This window comes from Archocentrus centrarchus, chromosome 5, assembly GCF_007364275.1.
Source record: "Archocentrus centrarchus isolate MPI-CPG fArcCen1 chromosome 5, fArcCen1, whole genome shotgun sequence".
NCBI lineage: Eukaryota > Metazoa > Chordata > Actinopteri > Cichliformes > Cichlidae > Archocentrus > Archocentrus centrarchus.
The window spans coordinates 4,376,391-4,403,894 of NC_044350.1; the positions used below are offsets into that span (position 1 = coordinate 4,376,391).

Sequence of the window (27,504 nt, forward strand, 5' to 3'; positions counted from 1 at the left end):
ATGGAGCAGGACAGAGGAGTTAAGCTGGAAACCAGGAGGAGGAGATGGACAGTGATTTGGCCACCACTGCTGACCCACCATCAAGAGGGTGTTGTGGTTGAGGATCGAAACACACAATCAACGATGATTACTGCCTGATGATATCAACTCCTTCTGGCCAAGGCTACGTTCATTTAAGGTGAATGAAGGTGAAGCATCCTTAGATGTATTTGTAAGCTAGTCATGCATGTTGAAAATCTGTTTCAGAGTAGTGAACAGATGTTTATGTACAATTGTAGCTCAACAAAGCAAAAAAGAAGAGGTACCATCTTTTGGTGGCCACTGCCAAGTCAAATTCTTAATGAATCAGACCACAAAATAAGAAAGAATGAGGAGCACAATTCTGTAAATATGTTGGCAAGTGGTTGTTGGACTACGTTGGAAAATGTAAATGACTGCATCCTGATATAACAGTAACTTGCCATGTTGTCAGCTACGCATTAGGATTTATGTCAGCTTTTAACTAAGGATTAGTCTTGACATTAGACAGGTTAAATTGGCAGGCAACCTAATGTTAGGTGACTTCTCACTTCATCACAATAGAGTAGCTTTTTTCAGCTTGATGGGTGGTCAGTGTTCTCAGCTTTTAATGGACTGGTAGAGTGTTATGAAAGCCAGAGCAGGAGAAAGAAATAGGTGCTCTATTTTTTACCTCCTTAACAGCAATAGTGTTCTCACTTTTGCTGCATCTGCCAGCTGAACACACAGACATTCCCAAACACACTCAAATAAAAGACACACAAAAACCATAAGGACAGCCAGAGGGAGGGAAACAGAGTGATCTGTTTGCCTTTTAAAGACAGATAAGAGAAACACCAACTGCTCCACAACAGCCTCGGCCAACAATCAGCCACAACTGATTTAGTCTCTGCTTGCTCATTATAGGACCTGGACCCTGTGCTGCCAGATTTAGTCTGCCAGTTGACTTCATGGGTACCAGCACAGACATGGGAACAGCTGGGCTGGAGCATTTTGTCATTTCAGTCTTGTGTAAAATATGTAAATGCTAACATTCATAGCATGATGGCAAGCAGCAGCAGAGTTTAAAGGAGCTCTGGTGACAGCAGCAAGATAATTACACCTCATTGTGATTTCCTACCACAGAGTCTCTGTCTGTTGAAAGCATTTTCATAATGATAGCTCATGGTGTGTTTGTTTGCATACAGTGGAGATAGGATTAGCAAAGAGAGCAGCCTTTGCATCTCTGGAGGCTAGGGAATGCAGTAACTCCTCCTCCTGGGCTGTTGGTCCAGAGGTCAGCTCAGACTCACACAACAGAGTCGTGGTTGTGAGTCTGCACAAGCCACAAACCTTCAGACTTGATCTTTCATCCCTGCTTTGTGAAGAAGCACATTTTCCTATTATTGTCTGGAGCATTAAATCAGATCGAGCTAGGCAGCCAGGTAAGCCAGAGCCTTATCTAATCTTCAGGCTGATCAGTGGCAGGATGGTGACTGGGAGCAAGAAGGTGATTCAGTTGGCTGCGAGGAGCTGAGCTGTGTATCTGTCAGCCAGAGAGGCTGAATATGGTAACGTTGGAATTTGCCACATGTTCGCTTGAAAAGAGCTATTGAACCTCAAGCTATTACAGCTAAGAGGCTGTGTAAATGTCAGGTAGAGTATACTGTGCTGAGCTGAAGCAAAGCAGACAAAGGCCCTGCTGTCCTGAAATTCCTATCCAAAGGCAGTCCACAAGTTCTGCTTTAACTTTAACTCTATCTTTAGTGCTCACCTCTCTTCATTATAGTGGTTTTACACTGCTTTCCCTAGACATTACCTGTCAGTGTGGGTTGTACTTTGTGTTAGCATTTTCTTCATATGAAGTCTGAGCTTCTCTAGGTTTCCCTGTCTGTGTCGGTTCAGCTATGGCAGCTCTCACTGCCAGTCTTTCTAATCATTACATAAGGAGTCACAAACTAAAAATGCATTATCTGCTTCTGAAACTAAATCCTCAGAATAATACTTCAAGTGCAGAAGCTTTTAGGTACTGTGCTGCTTAAGTATTGCAGGTGAATATGTAACACAGCTGGCTTTATCAAGATGCAATAGTGAGACCTAGGTGTCTGTTACTGCATGCAAATGTTCCTTCAGCTTCATCCAGGGAGCAGAGAGTGCTTTTGAGTTAGAAGGTAAGTGTATGAAGATAGGAAGAGTGTTTCACAGGATGAATTATGAATGGATATCAATAGTTTAACTATTAGTAGGTGCACTTCTTGCTTTTCAAACCCAATCCTTATCCAACACACGCCACTGTTTATGCTGAGAATTCTGCTGCCTGTTTTAAGGCAGCTGAGAGTAACAGAAATTTAAGTTGAAATCTTTATTATTCAGCATTTGCTCAAATACTGTATGTGAAACATTTTACTTAATTGATAAAACCGTATTCTTTGAAATTTTAAGGAATGTGAAAGCTGGGCTTCTAGTCATTTTTACCATGCAAGAAAAAAAAGGAATCTTAATAAACTGAATGAATAATTAGTGGGTAGATAAAACTCTTAGTGTGGTGAATAGGCGTGTCAACTGCAACATGTCCTCTAATCCAAACAACACTATCAGTTATTTGTGCAAGCCCTGAAATGCAGTCTATATGAGCATTTCCAAAATGAGTGTTTTCACCTGTGGCTTCACATGTTATGTGGTCATGTCTGTGGGTATTGTTGCTGTAGCTCAGTAATCTATTTATCAGAAGGTTGATGGTTCAGTCCCAGGCTGTTCAAGTCGACATGCTAAAGTATCTGAGGGCAAAATACTGAAGGGCTTGTATGAATAAGGAATTTTGCATAAAGTGCTTTGAGCACTCAAATACTCAAGTAAAGTGTTATATAAAAAACGTATTAATTTATTGTTCTAACTTTTCCAGTTGCATCTAATGCTAGTTAGTCCACATAGACTTTTCAGAAATCTGAGGAAATCCATATTAACATATTTTTTCAGGATTTGCCAGAGAAAACCGAACAAGTTATTCACACGCACTTCTGTCTACGACCGCTAGTGTTCGCTTAATTTCATTACAAAACGTAGATATTGGTCGTAAAACGTCCCTGCAGAAACGACCAATTTTTTCAAGGACAGGCTCATCAACGGATACTCTAAATTTGATTGTAAAGTTGAATATTTTAAACAAACTTTTAGTCATCTGATTGTGAAAATTAATAACACTGGTCAACAAAAAAACACTTTTTTGTCTGCTACCTGAGGAAAAACAACTGATTTGTACTAATTTGGGTATGTTGAATCCAAATATGCAAACAGAATTTCTCTAGCATGTCAGGATCTTGAGTTATGTAACTATGCCAATAAATACCAATTGCCAAACTCGATGTCAATGATTTTATTAGAAAATTACACCATGAACATACAACTGGTGAAAAAAAGACAGACAGGGTCCCAGGATAGCTCAGGGCGTGAGCAGGCAACCACATATGCCGCTTGGCTGTGCAGCGAGCACAGGTTTGAGTCCCGGCCTGTTGCCATTTGCCACGTGTCCTCCCCCATTTCTCCTCCCTGCTTTCCTGTCTATCTCCACTGGAAAACTATCAAATAAGACCAAAAAAATATCTTAAAAAAAAAACACAGATAACAAAATCAATCATATGAGGAATCTCAAACTAATACAGTCCACAGTTAGTCTGCTTCTTCATAGTTTGTGGCTTTGTGGTTGCCCAAGAAATTCTGAACCACCTGAATAAATGATTCCCATGCTCTTAGTTCAAGGGGTCTGAGCTTAGATGGAAAGTCTTTGTCTCTAATAAGCTCACGGACTTGGGGTCCATCAAAGATCCCAGCTTTAAGCTTGGCATCACTTTGGACTGCCCCAGAAACACGATACCATCACTTGATGTAGCAATACAACTTTGTTTTTATCTGTTGACAGATCAATGCAGTCACTATAAGAAATTGCAAATTTCTGGCATTGTTGATCCTCAATATTGGCAGTTAAACTTTAGTTGATTGAATTTTAATGACCATATTTGGATTCAGCACCCCAAAATCAATTTATTGCTAAATTCTGTTAAGTTTCAAAATTAGAAAATCTTAGCACACTTTACATTTACGTGAGAAGCAACAGTAGAGCAAGAGTAGAAAACTGGATTTCGAGCAGAAAAGTTGCTGGAGTCATCAGTGCTGACTCCAGCAACTTAAAATCTTTTTATTTATTTATAGTTCAAGTCAATATAATGTTTGTAAATTGTGGTCCCATTAGAGTCAAAAAGGAGGCTAAAGCAGGCCATGCAGGATGGCCACTAGTCACTAGCATATGAGTGTGCAATGTTCCTAGGTTTGCCACTCAGATTCACCCCTTGTGAAATGCTCAGCTGCTTTGTATTTACATTTACATTTATTATTGAGGTCACCTGATATAAGGTGTGAATGTGGCTTGAGACAACTGGGAAGCATGCCAATGTCCTTCTGCTGCTTGTGTCTTGGTTCCAGACCAGCTAGCTTGCAGTGCTGGAGTTCAACCCGTTTTTTTGGCCGAGTACCATTCGCAGTGGACAAAAAGCTGAGCAGTTCAAATGCTGGCACCGACACCCAGTCAGTGGGAAAAGGGCTTGCGTCCACTGTGAATGACAATCACTGAACAGAGGTGGTGGCTTACAACATCAGCTGCCAACCACCTACAATGCAGTCTTAAGATTCCTTCCCAGGTGCCTCAACCCACACTCACACATTAGGGGAACTTAATGGGTCACTTGATAGACTGGGGCAATGTCTAGCAGTGGTGTCAACCCCTAATGGTAATGACCCACACTTTTTTCACACCTTGGCTCATGTGATGATGCACATGAACAATAGTTGGTCACTGACCACTTCCAAGGGGACAACCCCCATTAGGGTTTAAATGCCTAGGACTCTCCACCATTTGGTTTTAGAACTGAAGAAGCCTGTTAGACGTGAGGTGAAATTTCTTCAACAACCTAAAAAAAAGTCACCTTCTTTCAAGCTCCAGAGACTGTCTTGGAGAAATGATTCCAAGATTCCTCAAAGTGTTACTGGAGGCCAAGTTAGTGCCATCCAGTGTATCTGGTTAGACTCCATGTTTCTAAATTTTGTAGGACAAACTACAATCAGTTTAATCAGAATTTAGAAGCATGTCTTTAAGACATTCCTGCAGTTTAATTGGTGTGTGTCATCTAGCTTCATGGATAGATAAAGCTGGGCATCATCTGCATAGCAATGAAAATGTATGCTATGCCTTCTAATAATACTGAGGGAAGCATGTATAATGTAAATAGAAGTGATCCTAGCATGAATCCCTCTGGAACTCCATAATTAACATTAGTGTCTGAATAATATTTCCCATTTACATAAATTGGAGTCTATTAGATGGTCTGTTTCTTATGTTATTTATGGTTTTGTTTCTCACCTTTGTATTTCTTTATGTATTATATTTCTATGTTCTTTTTATTTGGAGTTTAGTTTTCCTTGTCGACCTCATGTCCCCTTATGTCTTGTCTGAGTTTCTGTGTGTTTGTATTCCTTCTGTATTTAGCTGTGTTGCATCAAGTCCGCATTTGTATCATGTTTGGGCTCTTCCTGTTTTATTTTGACAGCCTGCTGTTTCCTGCATGTTGTGTTCGGTTTTGCTTCCCCTGTCTTGTTAGTGTCATTCAGGCCACCTGTCTTTCTCAGCTGTTTCCTCTTGTCTCATTACCTTGTGTATATATTGTCTGAGCTTTATTCAGTTCCTTGTTGCATTGTCGTCTATGTTTCTCTGCAAGCTGTGTGAGTTCTCTGTTTAGAGATTTTTCCCTCTAGTTTCCAGGGTGTTGCATTTGCTAGCTTCAGCCCTACCTTGGCTCAGGGATTTTTGTCTTTTGGGTTTTGAAGACGACTCAGCACTAAAGCTCTTTTAAGTTCAGTTTTGTCTCCTGCGTCATGTGTTTGGGTTTGACTCTGCTTGCCACACAGCCAAACCTGGGGTTGTTCTTATTTTCTTTTCTGATCAGAGGTGGCAAAAGTACTGACATTCTGTACTTAAGTAGAAGTACAAGTATTTATGTTAAAAAATACTTTAGTAAAAGTCAAAGTACTGGTTCAACTTCTCTACTTAAGTAAAAGTAAAAAAGTACAGGCTCTGAAATGTACTCAAAGTAAGAAAGTAAAAGTAGTTCTTTGGAGGATGTTTCTACCTGCTATTTTTGTGTAAAACTAACCGAACCTCATTATATATTATTGTAATAATATAAAATAATATTACATGAGAATACAAACGTTATTCCAATCTAAATTTTAATTCTAATGAATGTACTCAGCTTATGTAGGACACAAACTGTGAAAGGGAATTTAAACACAGCTCTGTTCTCTGTGTCCTCCATAGTAGAGGGTGACTGTGCCTCCACCTAAACACCAACACGAGGATACTCAGGGGTTACAGTGGGATTCAGAAGGTGGAGGAACCCTAAGATCAGCTGTAGTGGCTCTGCATGGGGAGAAGAACCACAACTTTCTACTGTGAGCTGCAGTAAATGATGTTGGTGTGCAGGCTGTGATCAGCTGACCTGCTGCTGCTGCTCTGAGGTTTACTGCTCTGTGTGGATGAAGTGAACTCACAAAGATGTAACCCAGTATTTCACAGCTATCTGAGCTGATCTCCATCCCCTACACTGACAGCATACAGGCTGAATACATGTTAGATTCAGTGAATGAATCTCAGCATCAGCAGCTTTGATTCAAACTCATCTCTGCTGCACTGATGTAACCTGTAACTCTGACCATGAACACAAAGTGCACCAACACAGAGCTTTACTGTAAATACAGTACAACAAGCTAACCTAAACTGCAGTATTTTCATACAATCTTTGAATTACACAACGTCAGCATACTTCAGTTTATTTTCCAGTCCTTACCTTTAAATCTAACCTCTCTTCTTCCTCTCCTGTCCTCTTTCTCCATCTCTGAGTGAACTTCTCTCTCTTTGCTCTCCCTGAAATACAGCAGCTCTTCTTTTAGCTAGCAGACACACTGTGTGACAAACTGCACACACTTTGTGTGTTTGCTGATATTTGTTGAGCATTTAGAAACGTTGCATTTACCTGCCACACGTTACTCCCTTCATGCTCGCTCCTCTTCAGTAGCGCTAGCTAAGCTGTTTATGTGCCGCAGCGCAACTTACGGACTCGGTCCGGCCCGATTATAGCGCTATAAATGATACATTAATTATATGGGTTTGCGTATTTAATCCCTTTGTATGAGATAAGCCGGTGATGGAGGATACGCAGTACGATTGTCTCTTATGTGTTATTATTCCTCCGTTTAGGCTCAGATCGTTTGATGTTTGACGGCGCACTGACCGGAAATGCAAACTTATCTCTGACGTGTTAAAAAGTAACGAGTCTGTTTGAAAATGTAAGAAGTAGAAAGTACAGATACTTGTATAAAAATGTAGGGAGTAAAAGTAAAAAGTAGTCAGAAAAATAAATACTTAAGTAAAGTACAGATACCTGAAAAATCTACTTAAGTACAGTAACGAAGTATTTGTACTTCGTTACTTCCCACCTCTGTTTCTGATGAATAGTAAGATGCCCTAGCTTTACAGAGGGCTTCTTTTTTTTTTCTTTTAAAGAGAGCAAGAAACTTTTTTTTTTTTTTTTTTTTTTTCCAGGCTAAATGTTAATCTTTTAAATGAGTTAGTTGCCATCTCCTCTCCAGCTTACGGGTTATCTGCTTTAAGGTGTGCATTTGTGAGCTATACCAGTGAGTCAAGCACTTCTGATTTGAGGCTTTTTTTCAGAGGAGCCACAGTATCCAGCGTCATATGTAGAGAAGATGTAACACTACTGATGAGATAATGGACCTCTGTGGGAGTAGAGTTTAGGTAGCTGCTCTGCATTGTGTTGGCACATGGCACTGAAGAAGATAAGAGAGGAGGAATTATATCCTTAAACTTAGTTATAGCACTTTCAGAAAGACTTCTACTGTAATGAAATTTATTCCCCATTGCTGTGTGATTCATTATTGTGAATTTAAATGTTAAGAAATGATCAGACAAAAGAGGATTTTCAGGGAATACAGTTAAGTCTTCAGTTTCTATGCCATATGTCAGAACAAGATCTGGAGTGTGATTTAAGTGGTGGGTGGGCTCATTTACATTTTGAGAGAAGCCAATTGAGTCTAATAATAGATTAAATGAAGTGTTAAGGCTGTCATTTTCAGCATCTATGTGGATATTAAACTCGCCCACTATAATTGTTTTATCTGAACTGAGCACTAAATCAGATAAGAAGTCTGAGAAATCGAATAGAACTAAGTAAGGGCCAGGTGGACGGTACGTAACGACAAATAAAGCAGTGGCTTGAGTTTTACAGGCATTATGCAGAACTGTGCCCATAGTCTGAAATGTATTTTTAAGTGTCTATAGATGTATCTGAAAACAAGTGTTTGCAGGCAGCTTGACTTAAAATTAAAGAATGGCTGAGGAAGTATTTGGGGCTTAATGGTTCTCCTCATTTGTATTCTGCTCATTTGAGTGTATTTGTACATAGAAAGCAGAATTGGTAAGAGAATTTAAAAAATGAGAGAGAAAGACATCCCAAAGCTCTGTGATCATTTACACTGCAATTTAATTGAGTCAATTTCACAGTAATATTTCTCTTTTATATAGTATATATAGTATATTTCTATTTTACTGTTTCGGTTGTCAGACGATAGAACGAAAATAATTCATGAAGTTTGATTGTAACTCATACCTGGCATGCTGATCAGCAGGCATTACCATGCTGTGGAGCTAAATGTGAAATAATAGTCATGACAACATCATGCAAAATAAACAGAGAGCAGCTGTGATTTTGACATTTACAGTGAGTGAAGACAGTTTGAAGCTTGAAGCAATAAACTGATGTTTTTTAATTATAGTCAAAAAACCATCTGTTACCAGGACACATAGTGGAAGTATGAACTAATAAGAACTTAAATTCAGTATGAACCAAATAGAATCACTCTTTCTTTCTTTTGTGAAGTGTCATTTTGGTTCATTTTGGTATAAAGAAGGAGATGAGACATTTTGGTTTGTTAGAGCAGGAAAAGCACAAGTGGCATTAATAACATCAGCAATGGCTCTGTTTCATTAAGTGTCAGAGGAATGTGTTCCAGTGAGCCAGTAGCATCAGCAGGACCTCCCATAAGCACTTTGCCTGTATTACATCATTTTTTTGCACCCGCTCACAGTCTTGCATGTACTAGATGCACCCGCTGCCTGTCATTTCAACATGTATCTATCATCTGTAAAGAAGGGAAGTAGGCGGATTACAAGAAAGAGGTTGTGGGTGCGTGAGACACTCAGGCTTGTGAAAGAGCTCCGTTTTCACAGGTTCCAAATGTACTTTCGACTTATCAATGAGCACTTGTGTAGTCTGCTGGTGAGAGTTGGACTTAGGATCTGTCGGATGCAGACAAATGTCCAAGAGGCAGTTTCTCCAAAGGAAGATTTAATTTGTCTGAGGTAGGTAATTTATATGAAAATAAGATGTCAAGCAAACGCTCCTGTTACGTCTGTTTAACATAAAGCAATGCAGTTAACATTTGCTGATTGAAAAGATAGACATGAATTAAAACTTTCTTGCTCTGTTTTAATAGCAATTACATTTAAGAAGAAGAAGAAGAAAGAAGAAACAGCCTTTATTGTCCCACAGAGGGGAAATTTTGGTGTAACAGCAGCCGCAGTTATTATAAATATAAATAAAAATTTTTTTGTTGTTGTAAATTATTTGACTGAAAACAACCTAGCTTATATTAAAACAGTACTAATAGTTTTGCAGTCAGTTTCATTGGTAGTATAAAGATAATACTGATGATTGCAGATATGACAAAGTGAGAATTTAATTGATGTGACATGACAGTAAAGTCTTTAAACTTGAATGATGTTATTTTCAGATACCTGGCATCTGGTGTGACTCCTTCATCACAACTGCCTCCATTTACTGAGTGGGCATCACCACTATGACATACATTTTGCCAGATGTCACCAAGGCCAATGGGGACCTGGTGGATGAATTTCTGCCTGAGCCGAAGGCTGCTGATTGGAAGGAGATTGCCCAGGGCTTGATAGAAGTGGACTTTCCCTAACTGTGTGGGGACAATAGATGGGAAGCATGTGGTGATCGATGCACCACATAACCCAGGTTCACAATATTTTAATTACAAGGGAACATACTCAGTAATGCTTTTGGCTGTTGTGGACTCAAGCTACCTTTTCAGGGTATGGATATTAGAGCCTTTGGGAGAAACGGTGCAGGAGGGACCCTTTGCTGCTTCTGCCTTTGGAAAAGCCCCATGGGAAGGCATCTCCCTGAAGATGCTCCTCTCTGTGGTGCTGAACATCTGGGGCCTATGCCATGTGTCTTTGTTGGAGATGAGGCCTTTCCCCCTCAGGTAAGGGTTAGAATCCTACTAGGAATACGCCATATTTTTTTCTTAATCTTTCACCACATCACACTTAAAATAAAAATGCAAAAATGTAATTGTTTTAATATTTTGCATAGCGCTGTATTAGACCTTTTCATCATTTATAATGTTGTGTTGTTGCATTTTTAATCTGTATCTGTATATTTCCCTGTCCTCTTTTGTATTCATTATAAGGAGGAATGTGCTGAGGCTCTGACCTGGAAAAAGCCTCACCCAACACCAGGAGAGTTGCTGAGAATGCCTTTGGGATCCGTGCTGCACAGCGGAGAATCTACTTCCGAGTGATTAGAGACAGACCTGCGAATGTAGAAACCACTGTTAAGGCAGCAGTGGCTTTGCCCAACTTTCAGAGATGGAACTCTACAGTAGCACTTCATGGCTCACCGGAGGACATACATGCGCTACATGGTGCCCACTCTACTTGCATACATGCAAGTAGAGTGGGCACCAGCACCTCCACCCAAGAAACCATTGCTATGCGGGAGACCTTCAACAACCACTACTACAAAATGTTGTATATTAAAATTATATATCATAACCTTAATAAGGAAATTAATAGGTTTGTAGATATACAGAGGCAAAACATAAATCTAAGTTATATTTGTACATTTTTTCCTGTCCTACAACAATCTAATTGGCAAGTCTAAATGAATGGAAATATGTCACTCCACCATAGGAAGTGTATATGAAACTTCTGTATGGATCTACAATCAGTGCAGTACATCTTTATTTTAGCAACTAACAACATGAGTGTATATATTACAACATTAACATTATTTCAAATAACAACCGAGGTATTCGAGGAAGTTTTAGTTGAGTACACAATCCTAAACTACAGATACTAGCCTGCCTAAATACAACAAGATACTGTTTAAACAAATTCAGTGGAAATATATTTCCACCACACCGCTTTGCTCCCTAGGTCCCTATAAGCATGCAAACTAGTGTCATAAAGTTCCTTAGACAGCGTTGAACATTTACCACAGTACACACGACAACACGCTTGCACTGCACTTTGCTCGCGGGAAACTGTTATTGCAAGCCATAGAGAAGAATGAGATTCAGAGCACAGCGCAACACATGCTTTCTGCTGTCATTTATGGCCACGCTAGTTTATTCTTTCCATGCTCTCAGTCTCACTGTGAGTGCAGTCCTCTCACACAGTGGAGTGGACAAGAGAGAGGTGAAATGAAATAATAATTGAGTTGACGACAATCATATGGCACTGTAAGTGTAATAAAAGCTTTCCTACAAGTGTTACGTGAAACATAAGCATGAGGTCAAGCGAGAGAGCAAAGCGAGAGTGAATCCATTGTTGTCTGAGGTTTTTATTTGCATCATCTCAACTTAATCGCAGTTTTTGCATCACAAAAAATATTAAGAGCATAAAAGGAAAAGCTGTTTTTGTGGCAGGTGAAATAGCTCTAAACTACTGACCCATTGCTGTTAGTTTCCTCTTTCCTACAAAAGCTCTCCTGCTAGCAACTGGTGCTCTCCTGAGTAGCTTTCTTTGTTCTTTTTCTTCTTCTTTTACTCCTGAAGTCAAACTGTTATGTATCAATAGAAGGGAACTTTACCAGTTAAGGCTCCTTTAAGCTAAACCCTGTATCAGCCTGTGGATGGGGGAACTTCTGGCCAATAAACAATCCCTTACTTAAATGCCTGTGTGTACCCACAGAGAGAGGGAGGGTACACAGAAGGTCAGTTGCACAGCAGAATAAAGCACACCAGGCGTTTGAGCTCACTTCTAAATAATGAAAAATAGGTTACTCCACTAAAAACAACCTGGTGTAGGAGGTTACTGAAGCCTTTTCCCAGATCATAGCTCAACCTCTAAGACAGACTTGAAAGGAGGATTACAGCAAAGACTCACATGGTGCGTTCTTTCAAAACATTCAAAGATTGCTGCTGCATTTCAGTTGTAATGTTGGTGCAGTAGCCAAGATTACAGTCCCTTTCATTCTAAATTTCCAACTTATTTGTAATCTTCAGCACCGTGATGGTGATGAATGTAGTTGTTTTTGTCCATTTGTAGGATTTCTCCCAGCAGATTATCCTGTAAAAACAAGCTGAAGCAAACATATTCATGCAGATCAGACACAGGAGCTGCTCGATGTTGGCACTTGTTTTGGCATCCAATTGGCTTTTCACATACTCTGAACACCTCTTATCACAAAGAAAGGTGCAAACAGCATTTTTTTTTTTTTTAGATTTTGTTGGCAGCACTGCACTCACAGACCCTTCCAAAAATCTAAAAAAAAAAGAGAGAGAGAGCTTTTTATGTTCCATGTGTTGAGGTTTTTTTTTTTTCCATTTTCTTTGACAGACATTTAGTATGTAAGTAGTCCACATTTAAAAAGGCACTCCAGCATTTCAGCATGGTGCTTATGTAATGACAGGATTCACAGTATACAAAAAAAGGAAAATGAACCAGCACAGCTTGAAATATCCTGACTTCTAGACACCAGATTGCTGGATCCTGTATTTCCTATAATGCATGTTCTTTCTAAACACAAACTCCACAGCACCAGTTTCAAATCTAATTTGCATGCCACACCCACATGCATTTAGCTGTGAATGCATGTGATTGTTCGTGAACATAGTTTCATCAAGTGGTTATGATGTAAAGGAGGTGCCTTGCCACGTTACAATGTGCGATCGTGTCGGATTTGATTGTTCAGGCATCGTGTAACTATTTTCATTGGTTGCTGTGGTAACAACCTAGATAGTATGTGTGCGTGCTAACTGCTGTGATTTCCCGACACAGCATGAAACAACACGCTGGTGTCTATAATGATAATGTGTCCTGTCAGTCTGTCACCTTGTCACAGTGAAGGAGTGTCACTGTGAAACACATCTGTGACAGACACGCTGTGTTCAGTTTAGGCAGTTGTTATTCTGAGCTTATTGGATTCTGGGTGCCAGTGTATCCATTTTTTGTTTTGTAACTAATGCGTGGAGATGGGCAGAGTGAGGGTGCTGTGACTCCTGTTTGGTTCACTGTGGTTTGATTGCAGGGTGAAACCACAGGATTTTTGATAACACAGATAAGGGAACTACTCTTTTGGTACCAAACTGATGCCAAAGTTCTGAAAATGTGGCAGCACTTGTTTTTTTTATGGTACCATAGATGCTGGAGATACGGACAATGGCGGCAACATTTGGGATGTCAGAGGTAAGCTAACAGAGCTTCGATTAGAAGTTAACAGGAGCTTAGAAAGCTTTCTTTGAGCATATGAAACAGGCTGATTACTCACTAATCGCTCATTTGATCAACTTCTCAAACATTTTGATGTCAAATGACAGACTGCAGGAGCAGCCACCCCTCTCATGAGGGTATCATATTTTATTCAGCAATTTAACTGGCAAGTGACCAAGCTGGAGTATGTGATGTGGATTTGATCAGCTGGTGCCTGTGCTGGGGATTGAATGGTCAAATTTTGATTTTACTCCAAGACATGCAAGTAAAGCAAAGCAAAAGCTCCACTTTTCAGTTTGGCAAGTGTCACCCCAAATAAACTGAATGAGAAGCGAGAGCGTCAAGCCTGAAACTCATTTGTGTGAGTTTAGCCTGAGTAAAAGAAAAAGCACTAATGGGTGTGAAAAGCTTTGTGAGCGATCACTAGTATATGAACACAGACCGAGCTAGATCAGTAATCACCAACAGTCCACCAAGAGCAGTGCAAATATGTGGGCTGCAAACAAGCAGAGTGCAAGTAATCAACAAACGCAGACATAACTTGTTACTTAATCTGACACATGTAATATAGACTAAGGGTCGATGTTTCCGCTCAGACCAGGAGGGCAGCCAGAAGGAACTGATGTGTTCTGATGTAAGAACAAAATCTTCAGTGAGACACTGAGATGAAATATGTACCCTCCCTGTTCCCCCTCAGTGTGTGAGGGCAGCTTGGATGAATCCTGACAGCTCAGATGGAACACGGGATTCATCCAGAGGAGGGTTGCTTTATTAAAAGTAATTCCACCATATAAACCTGAAATCTCTATATAACAGCTGACCGGTCAAATGTGTAAAAGAACACTGAACATTAGTTTCCATCAGATCCTGACCAATCCAGCATTAATGTAGTTACTGCTGCTGTGCCACTGACTTTTTCTGGTTGCTGGGTCATGCTCCAAGTATTTAAGTCTAAAGAGAGAAGCTGACATTACCCACCGTGGATAATAAACAGGACATCAGTGCTTCTGCAAAATCCTGGAAATGTTCAGTGATGCCTGAAAGGCATTATTGTAAGATTCATGTATCACATCTGCCTAAGTCACAGTAATAGGTGTAATTTGACAGATATTTCAACATGTTATGTAACAGATACCATATGTGAGAGGAATAAAAAAAAGTTGATATGTGTTAATGGAGAGTTTGGTGTGTATACTTTTGTTTGGATCTAACTCTGTGATGAAATACCTGAAACTCTGACATCCATGACCTGTATGCCTCTCGTACTGAGCAGCTGGTTTTTCCATTCCTTCAGGGTGAATTCTGCTTTGTTAAATTGAAACTAAAAGCTCAAGACTTCTTTTATAGTTTAGCAATAAATCTAAACTTCTCCTTCACATAGGTAGATTAAACTGCCCACAAAGTTAATTACAAAGGAGTTTGCATGAACTGAACCTTAAACTTCTACAGCGGTAAAATGCAACACACACATTAATGCAGTAGTTATATTAATCCAAAAACATAACAGTAAAATTGCCATAGGAAACCTTTTCTGCATAGTAAGCACTTTGAAACTTCAAGTACATTTAACTACAAAGAAATAAATAATAAATTGAACTGGTTCTAGAGGATTTTCACACTGTTGTATTGCTACTTCTACAACTGACTACTTTTTCCATCACTAAGAGTTAGTGCTTGGGACATATTTAAACCTTTTTTTTTTTTTTTTTTACATTCATTCATATACTCTGTTCTGTCAGTCTCTGCATCTGTTCTACATGAACCACTGTCCTTACTGTGGAGATTCAGGAGAATTGAATGTTAAAAGCTTTAAAGCTGTTAAAGCTTTAATTTCAGTCAGTTAGTGTAGGAAGTGTAGGGTCCTAACGGTCTCTATAAATGGGGAAATGAGAGCGTTACATAAGCAGCTAGGCTTCTGGAAACTCTTAGTGACTGTCCTGATATCTTGGCTCTAAAATAGCTGAAAGCTGACAGGTTAGAGAGAGACACAGGAAGAAACTGCATGGTAGTGTCAGTGTTCAAGGTGTACTATGAAATACGATAGGTACACTTTTCCATCAACTCTGCTTGGCTACCATCCACGCTTATTATAGTTAACTGAATATAAACTGAAAACTAAAATTAGGTAAGATAAAACATTTTTGTTAACTTTAATTAAAATGTTTTAGTTTTGGTTAAAATTTAGAGTTTACTTAGCTTTTTGTTTTTTTTTTAGTTTAGTTTTTGAAAATAATAAAAACTTCTTTCAGCTGGTCAATTTAAATGTCAACACAGTGGATCATCTGCTTCCATCTCACCCTATTCCGAGCATCCTTTTCTGTCACACCAACCCTCTACACGTTCCTTCCTTCATTACATCTGTGAATCTTCTCTCCTCCTTTCCTCCTGCCTGGCAGCTCCATATTCAACATCCTTTGTCCAGTATATTCACTGTCCCACCTCTGCAGATGTCCAAACCATCTCGGCCTTTCATCTCTTACTTTGTTTCCTAAACGCTCAACCTGAGCTGTACCTCTGATGTACTCATTTCTAATCCTGTCCATCCTGGTCACTCCCAGCAAAAATCTTAACATCTTCAGCTCTGCCACCTCCAGCTCGACTTCCTGTCGTTTTGTTAGTGCCACCATACATCATAGCAGGTCTCACTACGTCTTGTAAACCTTCCCTTTCACTCTTGCTGCTCTCCTTCAGTCATAAATCACCCCTTAAACTCATCTCCACCCCGCCTGCAGTCTCTTCTTCACTCCCTTTGACTGCTGTTTGCTGTTTAATTCATTCCTCTTCAGGGTTCTAGCCAGAAAAAAATTTTCAGCAGGGGGGGGGGGGGGGGGGGGGTTGCATTAGCATTAGCTAATTAGCATTAGCAAACTCTGAAGCCTACACGATAATCACAATCTTTGTAGATCTGTAGTTACATTTCTCAAGAGGTGCACGTCAGGTTACATCGTATGTTACAGCATAGGGTTCACAGGGGATTTCCAGTTACACACAGAGGACCGATGCAGAACTCTAATTCAGGCCTTATTATATAGAGCGATAATTCTTTTTGCATATAAACCAGAGTTACTGGTCACCATTTTGCGCTCTATAACTGTGCAATTCCAGTGTGAACAGGATCATCGCTAGATTATGCATGCACATTGTGAATGAACCTGCCCGGTGGCAGATTGCAAATTGCTGTGAAATAATACCATAATGCAGTAGCCTAGTTAGAGGGAAAAAAATATGAGTCTGGTATTTTCAACTGGGCAGAGTGTGCGGAGCGCACACCTGCTTGCTAATTGCAGTGACAGAAGAGTTCCGATAGCAAACCGGTGAAATTCTCAGCCCAGCGCAAGACAACCTCAGCATGGCGCAGCGCAGAGCGATCAACTGCTGGCTAGAACCCTGCTCTTCTCTCCAGTGCATACCTCTACCTCAATAGCTTCTCTGGTACCCGTTCCCTCTCACCACAGATCACAGCGTCATCTGTGAACATCATAGTCCATGGAGATTCCTGCCTGACCTCATCTACCAACCTGTCCATCACACTGCAAACAAAAAAGAGACTTAGAGCCAATGTAATCCCACCCCCACCTTGAACCCATCTGTCACTCCTACCACAGACATCTCCACTGTCTTGCTGTCCTCATACATGTCTTGCACCAGCCTCACATACTTCTCTGCCACTCCTGACTCCCTCATCCAGTTCCTCTCTCTGCACCTTAAACTATATTTTCTCTAGATTCACAAAGACACAGTGCACCTCTTTCTGATCTTCTCTATACTTCTTCAAAGAAAACATCACATCTGTAGTGCGCTTTCTCAGCATGAATCCATACTGCTGCTCACTAATCATCACCTCTCTTCTTAGCTTCAACTTAGCTTCAACGACTCTTTGCTATATCTTTATGGTATGGCTCATCAACTTTATCCCTCTGTAGTATAATGCTCTGCACATCACCTTTATCCTTGAAAATCAGTACCAGTGCACTCCTTTCTATTCGTCAAGCATTCTCTCACACTCCAAGATTGTGTTAAACAATCTGGTTTAAAAGTCTGTTGCCCTCTCTGACTTTAAAGACTTGGATATTGCTGCTGATACTCTACCAGCACAGTGCAGCCTTGGACTACACCTGATTTGGACTGTTAACAGTGAACAGCCTGTATGATCCTCCTGGATTTGTCTCAAGGAAAATTACTTTTTTAGGAAGTTTACCTGAGATTCCTCAGATTGGGACACTCCACTGGGAGCAGAAAAGGAGTAAGTATGGGACAGCTGGAGAAATTCTCTTCAGGAATTAGTTAATATAAGAATTCCCAGGCCATACTCAAATGTGTCACCATTTGTGGCCAATCTAACAGAACTCAGGTGTTTCAGAGAAAGCAGAAGCTGAAGTTGCCTATTTGAAGACTGGTTGGAGAAAGCTGCTCTGGATTGGTCTCAAGTAAAGCCAGACTCACTCCAAGCCCAGAACACAACACTCCTCAGTTGGAGCTTTGTGCAGCAGTTAGGGAAGTAAGACACTGTATTCAATGTAGTCACCTACTACACAGATAAGGTTGCGGTTGGGCACATTTACAATGAAAAAAGGAGGATCAGATGGAGCGCAGTGACACGACGGTGTGCTCGGAAAACACACACCTGGCAGAAACTATTACATGGTCTTAGCACAGCAGATCACCTAGAGAATGGGTTGAAGACACGTCGATCTGTATGTAAAAATGCTCGTTCACTGGACCAGCATTCTTGGACTCTCCTCAGACTTGGGTGCTGATTCCCAGCTGCTTCAAACTTGGCTGCAACCAGGTGCTGACCTACAGCCTGCAGTGCAGGCTGTAGGTCAGCACCTGATGAAGCTAGCAGACACCATCTGTCCATAAACCTTATGAAAAGAATCTATGGCAAAATGCAGTCCTGGTGGAATCCAACACTCACAGGGAATGGCTGGTTGGGCAAGCTCCCGCGCACCCTTGTTTATCCTGAAGAGCATAAACCCATGACAGGACAAAAGCTGCATTGCTCAGGGGAACTAATTCAATTAATGCATTTGCTAAACATATATATGGGGAAAATGATTTACATTATTTTTGAAAGCAGCAATGTAAGAAATAAATAATGTGAGAATAAATGTGTAAGTGAAGTGAGTTGAGTCCCCAAGGAAGAGTAGTACTGGATTTCATCTTTGCAAGTTTGATTAAGAAGGGATTAACTTGCATGGCGGCACAGTTGGATACAGTTTAGTCATCTCAAATATTCCAATTTGTTGTATCAAATGTTATTACCGGCTGGATCCATGCCTTGGCTTCAGGTTAGCTTTTGCAATCTCAGTATTTGCATATTCATTTTTCTGTGTTCTATGAGCAGAACAACCAGCAGACTGAGTTCAGATGTTTCTCCTTCACTACAACCTGTTTGTCACGAATGATGTTTATTGTCATTCAAACTTGGATGGAAGGTTGATAAGACACTAATGACTGGTAAGACATGATGTGACATTAAAATGCATTTGATTATGTTTCATTTAACGAATGAAGCTTTCACTGGCTTTACGTTTAGAATAGAGTCCCTGCACAGTGACAGCGGAGGGAGGGTAGCAAGGCAACCTAATTAAAAGTTTCAAGTTGGAGGCATGCTGATTGTAAATGACTTCAGATGATGCTGGTGGGCTTACTGTTGATCTCAAGCTGTTCAAGCAGTTAATTGAAAAAAAAAAAAACCTAAAACCCGATATGGCGAACCAAATTGGTTACAGATTGCAATTAATACACTCTGTGAGCTGGGCCGTATGAGAACTACCCAGTCTCGTTAGCAAATGCACGCCTGCTGGGGTCAGACTATAGGAAAGCACCCGCTTTTATTTGTTTTTCATCCGTTTTCATAAGCTGTTATTAACAGCAAACCAAGCGATAAGCAGTCACGGGCAAAACAAATAAAAAAAATAAATAAAAGTAGTACCTCTTGAGAAAAGCCTAACTGTTGCTATGGCAACCTGTCCCTGCACAATAAAATGTGGGAGATTTTATTTTGAAGGACGGTCTTCTTCCCAGCTGTTATTTTCACCCTTTGTCCTTTATTCTCTTTGTCTGTGAGGTGATCAAAGGTGTGGCAGGTAGATAAAGCATGCCCGTAAAATGGACAGAGAAGGGCAGATAGGGGAGGGGGTGCACCTTTCCAAGGGGAGGGGGGCATGTGTTTTAAACGAGATGTGAAGCTTTGAAGGATAAACTGCCGAGAGAGTGTGTTTAATCACAGCTGGATAATTTAACAGCAGTCACATTTTCACTTAAATCGTCTTTGTGTGACCTCAAAACACCTGAGCTTAGGAGTAATAACCATCTGTGTGAGACAGAGGGCTGTGAGACAGGGTGCATTTAAGGTGATGTACTCTGTGATGTAGTCAGAATTAGCCTTGCAGTGCATCGTGGGCTTATTCTGGAACGCTTCCTCCCACGTCTGTCACAGACTTCCTCCCCCTTTCCTCGCTGGAAATCGTATGTAGGCAGAAGAAGTGGGTTACACGCAGGAAACAGAAAGCTCCTGAGGGATGACACAGGAAAAAACAACAGCAGCGCCTGGCTTCACAACGACAAGGAAGGAAAGTTAAACATGAGAGATGCTGAATCACTTCAGTCCAGACTACAGCTGCTCCTCATCTGAAGACAACCTGTAAGAGGTGGATATTTAAATTCAGTTACACACGAGTAGAGAGATGCAGGGAAAGGTGCGTGACTTGTAGTCAGTTATCCAGGGCATTTTGTGTTACTGGCTTGTACATTACATCACAAGGCAACTCAATAGGACCTCAGGAGCAAGCAATTAACATTATGCACTATGTGAGAAGATAAGAACGGATGGATGGTTCTTTTTAATGAGATGTGCATAAACCTGCCAGACCTGTTTGAGACTCTGGGAAAGCAAATGTGGACAAACAAATGAACTTTTACTGACATAAGAAGTGAATTAATCCGTGGACCTATATACAAAAAGAAAGTACACCCACTGCCAATTCTAAGGTTTTACGTATCATGAGATAATAATAAAAATGTCTCGTCCTTATCAGCTCATAAAATAAGATAAATACAACCTCAGATGTACAATAACACATGACATAGTACACTGTGCCATTATTTACTTAACGAAAAATAAGACATAGTGAAGAAACAGTGTGTGAAATTTTTAATTGAGATTTGCTGACATTTGTTCATGCACAGCTCTCTTAAGGTCCCACCACAGCATATCAATGAGATTGAGGTTTAGATTTTGACTGGATTATTACTGCAGTTTGATTCTTTCCAAACCTAAATCATCAGCTCTCCTCCACTGTGCTTGTAGTTGGTATCAGGCATTTGTGCTGATATGCAGTGTTTGATTTTTCACCAAACTTGGTGCTGTGTATTATTGGCAAACATCTCCACTTTGGGCTTGTCTGTCCATAGGACATTGTTCCAGAAGTCTTGTGGTTTGTTCAGATGCAGCTTTGCAAAACTAATCCATGCAGCCATGTTCTTTTTAGTGAAAAGAGGCTTCCTCCTGGCAATGCTTCCAAACACGACACACTTGTTTTACAGTTTGTATGAGCATTCCATAGTCTGACCTTAGGCTGAATTTGCTGGGGCATCCACTCTGTCTTGAATGTTTTCTGGTCTGGAGCATTCAATTCTGTCTCAACACAGTGCCAAGAAGGAACGACATCAGCATACTGTTATAACTTCTGCTTCTTTAGAGGTCTGCTGAGGTGATGATCAATTAATCAAGTGCATTTGATTATCAGCACCTGCCTGCTACTTACCCTCTTAATTCCTATGGAAGTAGTAAGGGCATACTTAGCTTTTTTCACAGTTTCTGCATTTTGGCTTAGTTTTTATTAAATAATCTGAGGTTGTAGACCTGCTGGGACCAGATATTATGTCCTGAGGGTAATGTTATACCACCTATATCCGTTAGAGCCCATCCTACAGTAGGTGAACCCAACTCTTCCTATGACAGCTGGGTCCATCTCACAGTGCATACACACACAGCGCACTGGAACAAACACAATCATATGACAGACACACTGACACAAGTAACTCCAGCTCACAAAGTCTGCTTCCCATCAGCAGACTCCCTCAAGTGTGTGTCAGTTGTTACAACCTCAGACCTTTATGAGTGTTTACTCTGTGTGTGTGTGTGTGTGTGTGTGTGCTTTGTGTTGCAGGAGTTTTTTGTGTGATGCAGGAGATTGCAGTAAATGTAGAACACCTGGCCAGTGTTTTGCAGTGCTGTTTAATCCTGCTGCCGTTCTGCTCCTCCCCTCTGATGGTGTCTGCTGTGACTTTGTGGCCTGCCTGAACTAATGCCATGTTTGATTACTTGGAAATAAAGTGCTATGCAGATGTTTCCCATGACACACTCTGAATCATCCTATCTAATGTTACTTATTCCTAACATGTTGGCCATTATATACATCCATTCTGATAACTCAGCTGAAAACTACTAATACACTACCAGTATATATAGCCATTGATTCCATCTTTATGCTGTGCTCTGCTATTTTGCAGTACTTAATCCATTCTTCCTCATGCTGTCTCCTCTCCAGGGCCCAATGTGAGGTGGCAGACCATCCAGAGAGGAGGAAACTTCAGTCTGGGCTTGAACTGATCTCACACTCTCACTGTTTACCTTTGCTTCAACTGTGTAACCTCTCTCCAGCTCTCCCACACCTTCATCTTCTAAGCTTTCCCTGAATAATCCCACCCCCAACACTTCTGTGGATCTGGGACTCCGCCTACCTGGTCCCCTCTCCCCAGAGTCTACAACAGGGTGCCGAGGTGATGGCAGTACCCAGTGCCCAAGAGTTTCATTGGCAGAGCCTGGCTCGACTGTCCAGTGGCCGTGTCTATCACACTCTCTCTGAGGTGGGTGGGCAGATGTACATGCTGGGTGGATGCGATGCTGCAGGAAGGCCTTGTCCGGGCCTGGAGGTCTACTCCCCTGAGGTATATAGTGTGGACACTGGAGCTGATATTTTACTATTTTCTTGGTTGGAATTAATTAATTTTTTTTTAACTATAGATAAACCAGCCACTTTGACCTGTGCTTCTTAATCTTAGCTGAACACAGAACTCTGAACTCATTTGAATGGTTAAACATAACCAGATGCTTTGACAGCTGGCCTGTCTCCCTACTCACAATTTTCAGGGGGATCGGTGGATAAGCTTGTCCCCTATGCCCACTCCTCGTGCTGGGGCTGCTGTGGTAGTTCTTGGAAAGCAGATCCTGGTGGTGGGAGGGGTGGGAGAGGACCAGACCCCTCTGAAGGTGGTGGAGATGTATAATACAGAGGAAGGGAGGTGGAGGAAGAGGAGTGCTCTGCGGGAGGCACTGATGGGTGTATCCATCACAGTGAAAGGTATGGCTTATGACAGTGACTTCACAAAAAGTGTCCCCACCAATAATACAAACATTAATTAATAATAATATTAATTATATATTATTATTATTCACTGAAAACAATAAGAATATTCATCAATATTTCCGCCTGCTCTTCATAATTGTGGTAGACTTGTGACGTGCTAGCTTTCGCTCCAGTTTGGACTGGGCTTTATATACTTTTAAGAATTTTTGACATCTGTGTAAGTCTTTGGCTTTGCATGTTTCTTATTTTTAGTGCAGTAGTTGTTAACATGTTCTTCTGTTTATGTTGTTTACTGGTGGTTGGCAAGCAGCTTATAGCTACATTATGGCTACCTTATGGCAGTAGAAGTACATTACATATAGGGATGTGCGTCAAATGTGGCAGGAACATCAACCACTTGTGTAGGTTACTTCGTAGCTCTACAAAGACGTAGCGCTGAAGTCTGAATCAGGCATGATCTGGAGGAGGAGGCCGAAGGAGAGGGAGGTCTCAATGTTCAAGGTTCAATGATCAGGCTGCAGCACCACGACCCGTCCCTGGATAAGCGAAAGAAAATGGTGATTCATGTGATTATTGGTTTCAAATGCCTTGTTTAGACCGTTTTTGACATCGTCCATTAAACAGGCCTAAAATTTAACTTGATATCCGAGTGTTTCTTAGTTTTAGACTAGACTTCACACTGGACGCGTAAATTCCGTGCGAATGTTTCGTGCGTTAAAAATATTTTTCGGACTCTCCTTTTCTTAATGCAGCCGTTCACACCGACCGCGTCATTTCACAGGACGAATTTGCGGCATTTATTTTTTCGGATCAAGTTCGATTTTTCTGACTTTCGCAAGCAAACAAACAGGACTGACGAATCAGAACGCTGCATTTAGCAGCATGTGAGGTCATAGCTCAGAACACGAACCGATGTACTGAATATACAGTGATGTGGGAACAATAAAATCATAATATTTTACCTCAGACACACAGCTACACGCTGCTCCGGGTCAGTCGGCTCTCTGATATTATCCTCTGCCTCCTCACATGTGATCCCAACTCTGCCAACAAGAGCTCAAACTGTCCCACTGACATCCTGAAATTTGAGTGAAAGCATCCGTGATGCAGCTTCAGCTGCGTGATCAAACCATGAAACTCTCCCTGCTGCTGCTTTCTTATGAGTTGGATGAACCCATAAACTCTGTTTCTTCCTTCTCTTGTTTAGAAACATCAGGACCATTACATCATCACTTGATGTCGACTGCATTTTTTTTTCCACCGTGCGTTATATAGGGAGGATTTAGTCGCAAAAACGCAACGCGTCCGGTGTTTATATAGGTTACACGACAGGTTCGCATCCGAAAGATTCGGAATTTCGTGTCGTTTTTACGCAACGCATCCGGTGTGAAAGGGCCTTTATAATTAAAAGCATGGCTGCTTTGATTGACAGGTGTGCCATGGGCCACTTTAGGCTCTAAAAAATATTATAGCAGAAGCCAGATTCCAAGACTGATGGGTGATGTCGTGCTAGCTGTGTTCATCTTTTATGTACAGTCTTTGGTAAAAAACAAAGGAAAACATATTTTAAGACAAGCTGCATAAACTTGATTATTTATTAATAATTTAGTGACAGTTGGTATATTTGGAGATCATTGCCATCCATAATAATCACCTATGTGGGTCAAATATATTTTATAGGCAGCAGGTTATGTATGATATTATGTGTGAAGTGAAATCAGCAGGTGGGAGGACGAGTAACAAGAAGCACTCTGAAAGTGCAAACCTCCACCAAGGCAGCTCACTGTCTGGGCAGTATTTACTTTAAAGGGAACAGTATTACATTTTTATATATATATATATATATATATATATATATATTTCTTCTGTTTTCTTTGTTCTTTTAAAACATTTAAGAAGTTTGTAGTGTAGTAAAAACAAGTGCAAAGTGTCGGCTTTTGTTATTTACCCTGTTGAAACAAATTCTAATATATTTGACATAATTTGTTTTTATTATTTTTTAATTATGTGGATTCTTTCTCTTGACAGTCCTTTCTATAAAGATATAACACATTTTGGGTTCAACTTTAAAGAAAGGCACATGGGAAATGTAAAAGTGAGGTCAGAGGTCAAATGTATATGTTTTCAATACAAACAATGACAGTAAGAAACAAGTGCTACATAAAAAGCTCTATATAGCAATAATATCACTTTGACCTTCAGATTAATCTATTGATATTGAAGGAGAGGTCAGAGGTCAATTTATCTTTATGTGATACTTTTATATATGTTGACAGCACACCCCACACCTGTAAGAATCAAGTTATAAGGCATTTTTTGACCAATAAATCATGAAGTTGACATTGAAGATCTGGACGTGGACGTGAGCCAAATTTTGATGGATTGTTAATATGATCACTCTACACTCCTACAAAGTTTTATTACAATTGATTCAAAACTTACAGACAGAATGACACGCACACATGCAAACGCTACCAAAAACATAACCTCCTTGGCAGAGGTAAAAAAACAAAAACAAAATCCTGATTCATTAGTTAGGCTTGTATTGTTATATCTATGTGTAAAATATATACAGCCCATGGAAACTGTTGACATTGTCAACATATTTGAAATTTTAGTATTTGTAGAACTGTAATAATATAATGATGCCATTTGAATACTAAATCATCCCACTGTCAGAAAATCTAAGTGTCATTGATTTCTGCTCACGAGCAGATGTGAAGAAGACCACCAACACCCTGGAGTTAAATGTGTTCTGGACACTGGGATAGGCCAGACTGAGTTCCGATTCAAAGCAGATACTGAAAGTAAAAGGTTCCCTGTTTAGTAGTTTTCACACAATCTTTTTCAAAAGTTGTACTTTATTTTTTACTATTATTTACTCTACAAATTCAATTATTGAAATGATTGCATGCATTATATCTTTGATCAGCCACTGATCCTCAAAGTAGTCACTGTTAGCCTTTGCTGTGGTTAGCAATATGTTTGCCAGCTTCATCAGGCTGTCACCTGGTTTCAGTTAACAGGTGAGCTTTGCTGGAATCTCTTTGCTTCTTGTAATGTGTTTGAGTGCATGTGTTGTGTTGTGCTTAGATCGTGTTGTTGTAGAGCACACAGCCTTTTACTGGTGGCACAGCTGGAGATTTATTCAGCGCTCCAGGCAGCAGTGTGTTTTAACAGGACAATAAACCAAAACACACCACCAAAATACTCTCAGGGCAATTTGGCCAGGTAGGACAGTGATGGAGAGCAGCTTTAGATCACCTGGCTGCCACGAGCAGGTGTCCTAAACCCAGATGAAATGCTTCTGGATGAGTTAGAGCGCAGAATGAAGGAAAAGCAGCCAGGAAGTGCCTGGTATATGTGGAAACTTGGAAACTGTTGGAAGGGCTCATGGAAATGAAGAGTGTGCAGAGATGTTATCAAAGCAAACGGAGGCCACTTTGAAGAATCTGAAATATAAAACAGCTTTTTGGTTTGTTTACTCTTCTTTTTGCTTTTGCTCTTCTGTATTCTGTTGGGTAAAAAAAAAAAATGACTAGATTTAAAACATTGATACTGTTATATCTGAGATACTCCTCAACCTTAGCAGGGATGTTCCTGGCAACTAATTTCATTGTTGACTAAACAAGAGAAAAAGAGAAAATAAAAGAATCAGCTGAATTGAGGTCAGTATAAGGATGAGGTTAAGCATTGTGTGATCAAGTGTTACCAAAGACCCATTTAAAACTATTTCTGTCAGTTTGTATACAATATTTATTTATTTATTTATTATTTATTTAACATATATTTATAGGTCAGAATGCTGATGGACCTCATTGATCAGCGAGCCTGTCGGCTTGTACAGAGGGTGGGCAGCACAGTGGTTAGCACTTTGGCCTCACAGCAAGAAGGTCTTGAATTTGAATCTGCTGACTGCCTGGGGCTTCGGTGTTTGCAGGTTCTTCCCATGCCAGCATGAGTTCTCTTTGGGTACTCCAGCTTCCTCCAGTCCAGAGACATGCATGTTAGCTTTACTGGTGGTTCTAGATTTAATATACATGTGAATGTGAAAATGGTTGTGACCTTTCCTCACCTGTGACAGCTGGGATAGACTCCAGCCCTCCTGTGATCGTGAATTAGATAAGCAGTTAAGAACATCAGTGGCTGGATGGATGTTCAGAGGGTCAGCCCATACAAATAAGCTCACCATGAAACTCAATGAGACACAAACCCATGAGAAACATCATTTACATGTAGATATATAAAAATGGCATAAACTTGTTTGGCTGATTCACAACCAAATAAAATATGAATCCATTAGAAGGTGGGCACAAAGACTCATATTAAACAAAACAAAGACAGATGTATCTATATTTTGGCTTAGATATCTACTTAACTTTCACTTTCGAGACAAATTTAACCAGATTTTAGCCTTTGTGGCTATTTAACGTGGAGTGGTCATCTTCTAGGCCTCTAATCAAAAGAAAGTTGCTAATTGGTTAA

At 40.4% G+C, this 27,504-nt stretch overlaps 1 protein-coding gene across 1 annotated transcript in view; it reads left to right on the top strand.

Moving 5' to 3' along the window:
• The window catches only part of klhdc8a (kelch domain containing 8A), a 66,253-nt gene that overhangs the window by 13,316 nt on the left and 25,433 nt on the right, over nucleotides 1–27,504 (top strand). Inside the window, exons 3-4 of the mRNA XM_030729676.1 lie at nucleotides 22,201–22,600; nucleotides 22,803–23,013. Coding sequence (XP_030585536.1) covers nucleotides 22,436–22,600; nucleotides 22,803–23,013 — 376 coding nt within the window. The 5' untranslated portion in view covers nucleotides 22,201–22,435. The remainder of the gene's footprint in view (nucleotides 1–22,200; nucleotides 22,601–22,802; nucleotides 23,014–27,504) is intronic.